The 12,462-nt window shown below is 40.5% G+C and overlaps 2 protein-coding genes across 7 annotated transcripts in view; both read left to right on the forward strand.

Moving 5' to 3' along the window:
• LOC115679295 (callose synthase 9) overlaps positions 1–4,586 on the forward strand; it is a 36,417-nt gene extending 31,831 nt beyond the window's left edge. For all 5 annotated transcript variants that reach the window (XM_056309055.1, XM_030602899.2, XM_056309057.1 and 2 more), the window contains exons 50-52: positions 2,151–2,201; positions 2,301–2,483; positions 4,062–4,586. In XM_056309055.1, coding sequence (XP_056165030.1) covers positions 2,151–2,201; positions 2,301–2,483; positions 4,062–4,298 — 471 coding nt within the window. In that variant the 3' untranslated portion in view covers positions 4,299–4,586. The remainder of the gene's footprint in view (positions 1–2,150; positions 2,202–2,300; positions 2,484–4,061) is intronic.
• Positions 4,587–6,095: 1,509 nt separating this feature from the next.
• LOC115679123 (uncharacterized) lies at positions 6,096–10,215 on the forward strand. 2 transcript variants are annotated; one of them, XM_056309747.1, is made up of 2 exons: positions 6,096–7,880; positions 9,736–10,215. In XM_056309747.1, exon 1 carries the CDS (start codon positions 6,340–6,342, stop codon positions 7,861–7,863), a length of 1,524 nt encoding a protein of 507 aa, XP_056165722.1. In that variant the 5' UTR covers positions 6,096–6,339; the 3' UTR covers positions 7,864–7,880; positions 9,736–10,215. The 2 variants fall into 2 exon arrangements, with proteins under 2 accessions (XP_056165722.1, XP_030458551.1); XM_030602691.2 differs by lacking the exon at positions 9,736–10,215 and adding an exon at positions 8,616–9,042.
• Positions 10,216–12,462: the final 2,247 nt, after the last annotated feature.

The following is a 12,462-nucleotide window of genomic DNA, read 5'->3' on the forward strand; positions in this document are numbered from 1 at the left end:
TAACCAAACAAAATTAGGTTGAAGCTTTTCTGTTAACTAATCATTATATGCCATTTTTTTCTTGTTAAATTATTGTTGTGTACTGAACAAATTACCTTACTCTCCTTTACATGTGGAAGTAAACATGATTTGAGATATCATACATAGAACTGTCTTTTTATATGTTTTAGGGGAAATTACATTAGTTCTCCCTACATCTTGCGGGTAGTGCATGTTTGCCTCGAAATTTCAACTGTTACACAATAACCTCCTAAGCTTTCATTATATTACAATCGTTAGTTCTCCGTAATTTTTTCGTTGGCATATGCCATGCACATGACTTTTGAGGGGTAAAAGTATATTTTCATTTGATTTTATAAGGAAATCTTTCTTTTATCCTGAATTGCTGTAGAAAATGAACAAATATAGGAACTTGGAGAAAACTAAGTTAATAATATACTAATAATAGAAAAAATAAATATCAAGAATAATATTAAACGGTAAAAATTGGTTAAAAGTTGACTAGTATAGCCACTTTATTAGACCTAAATAATATATTTTAAGAAAAAGAATGAACACAAATTATATGAAAAGGGAAAAGGCCCCAATAACGAAATTGTCAAATGACAAAAATTGGTTACTCCTTATTCATATTTATAGGGTTAACTGGTGTAAAAAATGATTGATTACTAAAAGTATTTATAAAAAATAATAATAGAAATGATGCCGTCAACTCATAAAAAATGATTAACCGAACCCAAGGTGATATTTTTCAATAATTTTTATTGGTCAATTTTTCGTTTGCATATATTAAGCATTTAAATATATAATTTGAGTACCATTTTTTGCAATTTGACTTTTTTATTATAAGAGACCTCTGTCCGTTCTACTTATTGTTTCTTTTTCTGACAATATCTTATTATATTTATTAATTACCATCAAATTTTAACAATTTTTATCTGTTAATATTTTTTTTGATATTTATTTTTTTTGATATTAATAGTTTAGTTAATTTATCTTTCTCCATTTCATTGTTCATTCAATTTTTATAGAATTCGACGGTAAAAGAGAGACTTCCTTAAAGGCTAAGATGTCAATTGAAAGATTTTGTGATAGATTTTGTGGAATCACTGTCAATTGTTTTAAAAGGCTAAGCTATTAGATAAAGGCATGGTATATTATTTAAATATTCTAACACTCCCTCTCACACGTAAGCTGGACTTTGGCCTAAGCCAAGCGTGGAAATATGTAATTAGGGAGGCAAATAGAGGACTGGAAGATTTGAACTTGTGACCTATTTGCTGTGACACCATGTTAGATTTCGTGGGACTACTATCAACTGTACTAAAAGCTTGAGCCGTTAGATAAAGACATGGTTTATTATTTAAATATTCTAACAAGATGACAATACTTTTTTCGCCTCAAAATTCGTGTGCATTGCATGAGCTAACGAAAAGCACATATTATCCATTTTTCCCTTTTTTTCCATTTACATTGTCCCTGAAAAGCACATTATCTCCAATTTTAGAATTCTTGATTTGTTTCAATTTCAAGTTAATGTGTGGGTAATATGTAACAATTGAAAGTTTTGGGGCAAACATGTACTACCGCGAAAGTTCTGGGGTGTTGTGTAATTTCCCCTATTTCTTAAAATAGGAAGAATTACAATCCATTGAACTTTCAACCAAGAAATTTTGCTATAATGGTTACTAGCATGCTCATCATGACCAAGACGATTTGTTTCCCTTTTTTTCCATTTACATTGTCCCTGAAAAGCACATTATCTTCAATTTTAGGTTTGTTGATTTGTTTCAATTTCAAGTTAATGTGTCATGGTTAAAATGTCAGTTTTTTCCTTAAACATTTTGGCCCGACTCCTTCTTCCTGGATCCATTACAGGCTGGTTCTCCAACTTATTAGCCAGAATCATTTCAATAATGCACAATTTTGTAATATGTGGGTGAACTAACAATGTCAATTGGCAGAATTAAGAATTTGACTACTGCATTTTAAATTTTGTATTTCGCTGCTTTCGTATATGTTATGTCGTCATATCTCTGTTATTGCCTGGTGCTGTCGTTATGCTTCGACTTTTATTGTGATAGCAACTTCCGTAATGTTTATTCAGCTGTAAAAGGGATCTTTACATCCTTCTGTGGATATATGTTCAGGTGTATGGCCTGTCATGGGTAGTGTTGGCTGTGCTTATACTTCTGTTCAAGGTATGGTCGTGGTGTAAACCTCGCAATGCAAGGTAATTGTTTCATGTGCACGTCGCATTTCTGTTTTCCTAATGATAGTTTGCATCTCCGTTGCCTCAGGTTTTCACTTTCAGCCAGAAAGTATCGGTCAATTTTCAGCTTTTGTTGCGCTTCATCCAGGGACTCTCTTTCTTGATGGCACTGGCTGGTTTAGCAGTTGCTGTTGCACGCACAAGCCTAACAGTTCGCGATATATTTGCTTGCATATTGGCCTTTGTGCCCACAGGATGGGGAATTATCTCTGTGAGTTTCTATTCTCGGTTTTTATTTGGTCTAGTCTTCTATCGTCCCATGCGTTTCATAGAATAGGAGGAAATTGGAGACCGTCCATATCTGGAGGTCATTATTTGGCATAATAGTGAGCCCCAGTCATTGCTGTTGAAGATTTTCAGTAGGTAAAATTGACATCTTGATTGTGGAGTTGCTGATAGCAGCTTATTCTATAATCGTGGGTGGCAGAAATAGCTTTTAGAGAACAATGTTCTCTACCTCCACCTCCACCTCCACCTCCGCCTCCACCTCCACTGACAATGAGTTGAGGGCACTACCATTATAAAGACAGAATCACATACGAATGACTCTAAGGAAGTTTAATGTTGGCAAACAGGCAGGAGCGGCACGGCATGGTGCCACCTGTTCTCTGTAGCGGGCCATCCCAGCCCAGCATGGTTGCTTTGACTTGTTTTTGTCCTTTGGCCCTTTGAGCCTTTTTAACTCTCTTTTTTTGGGGCAAAGGGCCAAAAGCCCCTTTGGACCCACATACTGTAGCTCATAGGGGTGAGCAACCAGGCCAAAACCTGTGTTCTGGACTTAATTAGGCCTTACCTGACCGATTCCAGGCCGATTTATGGAATAACTAGTCGGTTCTCCATTCTGAAACCCTGGAATTAGCCTTTGACCGGTTTGGTCTTGGTTCTTTTGTCAGAGCTGGCTCACAACCAGTCTTATGTACTTTATTTGAGATGCAACTAGGAAAAAATGGAACTCATGATCTACAGCTTGAAGTGGGCGCACAAGACTCTCAAATTACAAGACTTTACTAGTCATAGGTTACAGAAATATTATAATATCAACTCTTTGTTTTTTACAAACATACCCCAGTTCCGGGGTTACGTGGGGAACCGGTCTGAAACCGGCCGGTTCGGTTCTAGATTCCAATCTTTCGGAACCTTGGCCCTATAGAATAAGTTCCAGATTCCGGGGTTGGAAATAGTCCATCTTGAAACCGATCACCCCTAGTAGCCCAACAACTAATTTTTTAGGGCTAAATGAGCTATTGGGAGCCCTGAAAAAATTGTGGGCTGTGCCATGCCTGGCATGGCCTGGCACTGTAGTGTGCTGGGCCGTCATAGGGCAGGTTCTGCGCAGGACTGGCCCATTGGCCAGCAGTAAAGGGAATTTCTGGTGGAAGTGATGCAAAGCAATACTAGCTGATGACTTAAGAAAAGCTACTTGCTATTCGAGTGATGTAGATACCTCTATGGGATGGGTTGATGTTAGCCGTTCCTCTCTGGCAGATGATATTCGAGATGTTAGGTTAAATTGTTCCGACATTTGGGTTGTGCGTCATTTCTCAATTTTTCTTTTGCCCAACTGCGTCATCTCTCTCGTTAATTTTTGCTTTTCTGATAAATTATTTGTGATGGTTCTGGACATGTTTCATGTGGAAGCAAGATGAGAAAGTTCATGCCTATGCCATTGGCTCTTTCATTTCGAAAGGAGGCCCTTCCTTGCATATTTCTCATTGTTTTGTTATGGTGCCGACACTTTTTCGCTGTTTCATTTACATGTGAGCACTGATATTTGTTGAATGCCCTGCAGATAGCGGCAGCTTGGAAGCCTTTGATGAAGAGGCTGGGACTTTGGAAATCCATCCGTTCACTTGCCCGTCTATATGACGCTGGAATGGGGATGGTCATTTTAATACCCATCGCGTTGTTTTCCTGGTTTCCATTTGTGTCGACCTTCCAAACTCGCCTTATGTTCAACCAAGCTTTCAGCCGCGGGCTCGAAATTTCTCTCATCCTTGCTGGCAACAACCCCAATACTGGGATATGAAGGTGATCAACAACGCCTCGCAAGGTCTTTCTTTTTTGTTGTGTATCAGGTCCTGATTTTGTCACGAGCGATGGCTTTAGTTTCCGGATAACGTACTGATTTGGAACCCTCCTGTAACTACGCCGCCAATTGCACATTTAGAGCAAGTTCAGTAGTAATATATTGTGAAGACATGTTCATCACAGCTACTTTTAAATTGCGAGTGCTCTCTGCATGAAGAGTTGTCCCGTAGTTTGAAAATGAGACTTCTTTTGCATCTTTCGGTTAATTCAAAGAGCGTCTTTTGCATCTTTCGGTTAATCCAAAGAGCATCGTTTCAGCTCAGAGAGAGAGCATCGTTTCAGCTTAGAGAGAGAGAGAGAGAGAGAGAGAGAGAGAGAGAGAGAGAGAGAGAGATCTATTGACATAAAAATGAAGGGAAATAACAACAAAAAATCTCAAGCTATGTTTACCGTCATATATTTACTTTGAACTTTTTCTCATGACGTAAAAGACCCTAAACTCGTACTTATGTTACATATTTAGCCTCTGTCAAGATTTTGTTAGATGATTTTTCACTTAAAATAATGACGTTTTATTTCGCTTAAACCACGTGACTGTCATGTCAATACTGTTTGATTTCTTACGTCTATATAAATAAATTTATAATCACCCTAATTGATAGAATTTGACGGAGGGTAAATGTGTAATTTTTTGTGTCGCAAAAAAAAAGTTTACGATAAATGGATCACAGTGGCTATAGTTTAAGGTTTTTTTATGCTTTTACCAGAAAAAACAAACATCACATTCAACAAAACAGAGCAATCTGCGGAAGAATGTGGAAATCAGGACTCTCATGGCTATGATAACGTATTGACAACACCACACGCCTTTGCCTGGCCAAACATCAGATTCTTGCTGTGGCGGCTAACATCGGCCACCCAAAATTCTTACGATAAATTCATTCTTTGGTCCATTTAAATTTGATTATGAACAAGTGTGTTCCATAAGATTGTTACTAAAATGGGTGTCAGTCTTTGATTAAGGTAGAAGCAAGTTGATTCTCAGCGTACCGTGACTTGGGATGCAATTGCAAAATAAACTTTTGTTGCTCCCTTTAGCCTCTTTTTTCTCCTCGGATCCCACCCTCAATCAAATTATTCAGTAAATCCGTTTCAGGTGGAATTATGTTAACGGGTAACGGGGCGAGTCGTGATCCGGTATATTGAAATTGGATCAGGGAAAGCGGTTCACGGAATGTACCGATGACCCATAAAAGTTTAATCGCATGATTTTGCATCTAATTTTAATAAGATTACATGTATATTGCGCCTTCGCTTATATTACGATAAATTCGAATAATTAGCTAATTACCCAAAAAAATGTAAATATTTATATAACAGGGTTGGCATGTTTAAAAGAAATTGGACAACTTACACAACAAGTATTAGAACCAAGAAAAATAAAAATAAAAAGCTTTCACAACAAGTAGTCTTATTATTATTTTTTTGGTCGAAAAGTAGTCCGCACCAAACATTACTCCAAAAAAGGGGAAATACACGCCCTCGGATCCCCTCCCCCCCCCCCCCCCCCCCCCCACGGGAATCAAGCGGACCTTGATGCGACGCGTGTCCCGCTCCTCGGCCGTCGGATCGCAACCCCTTCGACACCGCGAACCGCCAAATCCCGACTCGCTGTTCCTATAAATACCGAGGCCCCCACTCCACCCTCGCCGTCGCCCTCGCGCCTCCACCGCACAAAGCGTTCGCCGACGAAAACAACAACTCGTTTCGAATCCGATTCTCTCTCTTTCTCTCTTTCTCTCTCTCTCTCTCGCTCGCTCGCTCGCGATTAACGAACAAAAATCAAACCTTTTAAGTTCCCTCTCAATCGGTTTCGAGGATTAGCATCGGGGAAGGAAGGAAGGAAGAGTGGGGGGAGGGCGCGATTTCTAGGGTTTCGGCGTTCGAAATTAACGGCTAATTCGATCGGTTGACAAGACGGAGCGAGGTCCCGATCCCCGCGATTTTAGCTTTTGGTCCGGCGGACGGGGCCGGAGACGATGAACGATCAGTCCCAGCTGATCAATCAAGCCCCGCCGATGGCGAATCAGGGCCCGATGTTCGGCGGCCAGCAGCAGCAGCCGCCGCCGCCGATGCCGATGAGCCAGCCTCAGCTGATGGGTGCGTCCAAGGCGATGAGCCTGCCCCAGATTAGGACCGCGAGCCAGCCTCAGATGTTGTTGGGGCAGCGCCAGTCCCCGGCGTTCGGTCTGCCGATGTTGAGCAGGGGCTACAAGCCGTGGCCGCCTCCGCAGCTGCTGCAGCAGCAGCTTGGGATGGATCCGAGCGCCAAGTTCCGCGGCGGCTTGAAGCCCGGGTTCGGGGCTATGAAGCAGCAAGGTAGGGGTAATTGGAAGGGCAAGAAGCCGAACGACAAGCGCGTGGACTTGAGGAAAGCCCCTAATCCCTCGGTTAACGCCGTCATGGCTGGTGCGGTTGGCGCTGGGAGTTATCAGCCCCCGAGCCTTAACGAGTTACAGTCCCAGAATCACTTGAAAGCTCGGAAGTTTTACCCGAAGAAGAAGTTTAATAATAGGTTCGCCCCTTATGCGCCGAGGAACACTTCGTCGTATATCATGCGGGCGAAGAAGTCCGGAGGGATTGCGTCCTTGGTGTCCCCGAGCCCGGTCACGCCGGCGGTGCTGCCGACGCCGAGGTTCTCACCGACTACGGAAGTTTTAGGGGACATGGCGAAGGAGGAGTGGGGTGTGGATGGGTATGGGTCGATGAAGGGTTTGATTAGGCTCCGTAACGAGGCAGGGTTTAGGGAACACGAGGAGGAGGAGGAGGGGGAGGATCACGAGGAAGATGATAACGATGGGTCCAGCGAGAGTGATGTGGAGGAGGAGAAGAATAGCGTCCTCAGTAGGTTGGATCATGAGACGAGCCGGTTCGAGATGGTGTACCCCAATTATGGAGGTGATTACAACAATATCTTGGAGAACAGGGTAGATGATCAGGATGCTCACATTGCACAGCTGGAGGAAGAGAATTTGACGCTGAAAGAGAGGCTTTTCTTGATGGAGAGGGAGTTGGGAGATTTAAGGAAGAGGTTGCAGCTCTTGGAAAGGCAGAATCAAGGGATGGATTATGTCAATGAGGAGGTAGTTGAGAATGTATCTGAAAATGACAGTGGAGGAGGATCTGATATCCACGGAATGGAATGTGAAAGCAAGGAAGAGGTGATGGAATATGGGGTTGGCAACGTGGGAGGTACAAACATTGACGCTGGCAATGACTCTAGGAGGGAAAATAACGATTTGGCAATTAGTGAGGGTGGGAGGGATATCTCTATGGATGAGTATGCCCGGAAACGAGTGATGCCAGAAGAAGGCCATTTAAAGGGTGGGGAGATGCAGAATGAGAATATGCCTATTGAAGCAAGTACCGAACAGGATGAGTTAAAGAACACTGGGCAAGTTCGTGACTTGGCCACAGCTGAAGTGGATGTGAAGAAGCTTGACATCGAAGATGAGGATGTTGGAACTGTCCATTCTGAGAAGAGCATTGGCGATGGTGACTGATCTCGTCCCTCGTTAATGTAAGTCTCTTGCATGAACAGTTCTTGGTTTTAGAAGACTAATCATGTGGTTGATACCTGACGCAGTCGCTTGCCTTTCGGTTATATCGTCTAAACGGAGTTTAGTTTAGGAAAATCTTCTGTTATATGTTTTTCTTCTTTTTCTTTTTTTAGGGCAAAATAAGGAATAAAGCTTCTTTTTTTTGTCCTCTGTTCTCTTAAGCATGGCATCTGTAAGTTTAGTTGTTAGGGTTCCCTTTAATTCAGAGTGGGTTTGTCTCCTCTACATACACTGTAGTTGGCATATGCGTGCCTTTTATGTGGATACATAGTTGTGAATATTATGAATGGAAAATTTGGTAGTACTTTTAATTTTGTGTGTGGCATGTTTTATATATATATTTTTTATTATCGTGTCGATGAAGCATTTGCCAACTGAAGATTTATATGTTTCGTTTATACATGATTTCTCTGTGAATTGACTAGCTTCCCCTTATTTACTCCGGGGTTATGGAACTCCTGTCCTTTGGGAACCTGAAACTTATGACCAATTGAGGGCTCCATGGAGGATGAGAAGTTGGCAATGGGTTAGGCCACCTTTCAAAAGATCTGTCTATTCTATCTGATTAGCGTAATTCTCTTTGGCTAGTCAACCTATGGGGAAGCTTTTCTGTGCAGATTTGTGCTTGAGATCATCATTATGTTCTCCATGGGGATTCTCTTATGTTGTCTTTTTTTGTTGGAGACTTATTTCAGTATTGAAGTGACCGGTAAGACACTGGAGATAAAGATGTGAAGGGCAGTCAAGAGATGCTTCTTTACAGGCATTTTAAATCTCTCTCTCTCTGAAACCTTTCCAATGCAGTTGGAATGGTCCAACAGGGTAATTTTTGCGTTAGAAGTGGAAATAAAATGTTAATACTGATCTCTTAAAATGGAATGGTAAGATGTCATCTCTCTAAAGATTTTTAATTCATCTTAAAATTACCTGGATGTCTTCTGCATGAAAAAAGATACTTGAGTGTCTTCAGAAGATGTGCAGACTTCATGCAGCATCATGTTGATGCACGAAAATGAAGTTTTTCTGGTGTTTAATAGGTGTATAGACATTGAAGTTTACTCTTCTAGTGAGCAAAATTATATTTGTGATATTAGCCTTATGAAGTTTTCTGCAGATTTATAATACCTAGTAAAGAAACTAACACGTCCTAATTACACTGTAGCCCCTATATTTGATCACAGAATTTAGCAGCCGGAGCTGCTTTTTGTTGTTTTATGTTAGTATTTCATGCTTGTCAAAACAGGTGCTTCAAGGATTATTCTTTTAGAAGATCTGTCGGTGATTTAGCCAATGTAAGTTGTTTTTTAAGTTCATATGATTTCTATCCTTTGAAGTTAGTTAATTTCTATGAAGTTGTTTCTTTGGATTCCCCTTCTCTATGTAAGGTACTCTTAGGATTGTGAGTTGAAAAATTTCTAATGTGATAACTTATTGTTTGAGACATGCTCCTGGAGTCAAAACTATGAGGGGCAAAATATTGGTGTGTCATTGACTTCATAGGTGTTCAGTAGCTTACATTGGTTGATGTGAAAAAACTGTAACTATAGCTGTTCAGTAGCTTAAGTTGGTTGATGTGTACCCCATTTCATTGTTTGCTCTGTGACCATGACTGAAGAAAATGGTATTCTCAAGTGACTATTTATCACCGTCATCATATGTTTCCTTGTAAAGTTTAAATCTCGAGTGATGGCACCTGGAAGTGTGAAATGTCGATGTACTTGATACCATCTCCCTCCCTTCCATTTGAGATTTTCTTTATAAATTCTGCTGTGGAGCTTAGTTGCGGGTTTCAAATATGGGGACATTTGTTCGCAGGGTGTCGCATTGTCATCTTTGTCAACTTACCATAGGAGTGTTTGTCAAACACCTTGCTGGGAGGGTTAATTTATTTGATGTAGCGGTTATTTGATATCCATTGGCCTGGACCTACAATCCAACTGACCTGTTCCTGGCCACTTCGTACTTCTCCATTTTAACAGTATCATCCAAGTAATCGGCATTTGGATGAGGAGGTCTCGTGAAGATTACATCCTTGTGATCAGACCTGGGAACCGTGATAACTTGTTTCTTTGGCAGTCGCAATCAGCATGAGGGGCATGTGCCTTTCTGGATATATTTAGGATATTATGTAATTTTGCATATTATGTACTCGACATTTTATTACTTGAGATGGTCGTCATGTAAAGACTAAAAATAGGTTCGTGTACTCTTCACTTGATGAACGAACAAACATAAACAAATTTCAAATTCTCTGTTTTGCTTTACTCTTAAATGGAGGAAGAACCGTTGGAGCCCCATGATGATGATGAACCTTTTTCCTTTTCTCTTGTATAGCATCCTTTTTCTCCATCCCACGTTATGGTGATTTTCTTTTTCTTCTTGGGTGTTGGAATTCGGACATGTTTTCTCTCCTCATCTAGATATAGGCTACTGCGCAAGTACATTATGTCTTGCACAACCTTAAACGAGGGCGACGTGTTTGAAGAAATGCTAGGGTGGATAGACAACAACCAAAGCCGACAACACCATGGAGGAACGAGGCCCGTACCCTATTCGACTAGGGAGCAAGGAGTGATCGTCGAGACGAGGATTCGGACAAATAGCGATTCTCGATGGGCTTTTAGGAAAAATGGCTTGTGCCACACATTGAATAGCGGGGTATTGCTGGACCATACGGGCAGTACCGACGAGAACGTCGTGCGGGGGAGCTCATGACATCTCAAAGCGAGACATTGGATAGAAGGGAGCGATTCGAAGATGAACATCCATGTCCGAACGATCATCACATTATGTGGTCACTCAAAGTATCATTTTCTAAAGCGGATCAGACGGGTTAGAACGGGGAAAATTGTCCAAAAAGTCCTAAATCCTATTACATTTTTGTTAATTCAGTTTTAAATCTTTCAACTTTGCCAATTAAGTCCTAAACCTTTTCATTTCTTGTCCTTTTTTTTTTTTCCTTTTCTCTGTGTTTTGAAGTTAGGGCCGGCGAGGGTGGTCGGTCGACCCTCGCCGGCCAAAGCGAGGGCGTGCGAGCCCTCGCCTAAATTCGGCGAGGGTCGTGACGTGCTCACCAGATTTGGCTAGGCGAGGGCTTGGCGGCCCTCACCCAGATCTGGCGAGGGTCGCAAAGCCCTCACCAGATCTAGCTAGGCGAGGGCTTGGCGGACCTCGCCGGCCCCAAGCGAGAATTTCAAAACCCAGAAAAAACAGAGAAAAGGAAAAAAAAATCATAAAAAAATCATAAATTATTAAAAAATTATTTTAAAAGTGTCCACGTCAACGCCACGTGGCCGTCCGGCATCCGCGTTAGTGATTTCCAGTCAGATGGACTCAATTGGCAAGAAATGAAAATGTTTATGACTCAATTGGCAAAGTTAAAATGTGTTTGACTGAATCGGCAAAAGTGTAATAAGTTTAGGACTTTTTGGATAATTTTCCCATTAGAATGAACAGCGCTATGGACATAAAACCAATCGAGGAATGAAAAGACACAGAAATTGGCAAAAAAGAGAGGAAGGTTGCTTTTATTAGATAAAGATGGGCAAAGGTTTCGGAGAATGGCATAAAAAACAGTGGATAAGATATAGCTGTTTGCCCGATCGAACGCCATAACTCACCCGCTATCAAGTGGACCAACTTGTTAGATATATTGTATATATTCGGTTATATTATATACCTTAGGGTTGTATGTATTTACGCTTATACCTTCATTGTATCTATATATTGGCATGTTGTCTTCATCTCGCTGACTTTGCGATCTGTTCTCTAAATTAGCAACACAAGTGTACGTATCGAACAAGTAATAAAGTGATGAATTAAAGTATCGTTCCCACAGAGATTATAGACAAATCAATCAAATTACTTACTAAAGGTGAACAATTCTCAACTTTATCTAACCAATTGAAGATTTAATAAAACAATCAAAATTCCAAAGAAAACTAAATTAACCTATTAAGATTGAAATTTCCGAAAGCTAAATTAACCAAGGTAGCAAACCAAAATTGAAAATAGAAATTCACAAACTAAATCTAGAAATTTCGAACATAAAGAAGCAAGAAGCAAAGGACTTTGATCAAGAATTGAAAACGTTAGAGTATCCGATTTCACTTAACCAATCAAAATTAATTAACCAAGCTCGTCATGCAATCAAATTGAAATCATAGTGTGACGGTAGAACTTCCTAATTTAAATTACTATCCTTGGTCCGGTATAGCAAACCTACTTAGATTTAGCAACCCACACTTGGTCCATGTGAATTTAAGTAAATCTAAGTGCATTAAAATCGATGAATGCTTCCGGATTCAATAAACCACCCTCGATTTACTTACTACCGAAACCACACAAACAACTTAGTATATTTCTATCTTAGTTAAATTCATGGCTATATATCATAAAGCACTCGCATAGAATCTCCTTTCGGTTTCATCATGAAATAAAAATCATTCAAGTGGTGATCAAGCACTTAAAAGCATTAAGAACATGATATATAACTCACACATACAAGATCTAGAATTGCATCAACAAGTCTTGAAAATTAAT

Source organism: Syzygium oleosum, unplaced genomic scaffold, assembly GCF_021117445.2.
Source record: "Syzygium oleosum isolate NSW1041296 unplaced genomic scaffold, Sole_v2.1 Sole_v2.03, whole genome shotgun sequence".
Lineage (NCBI taxonomy): Eukaryota > Viridiplantae > Streptophyta > Magnoliopsida > Myrtales > Myrtaceae > Syzygium > Syzygium oleosum.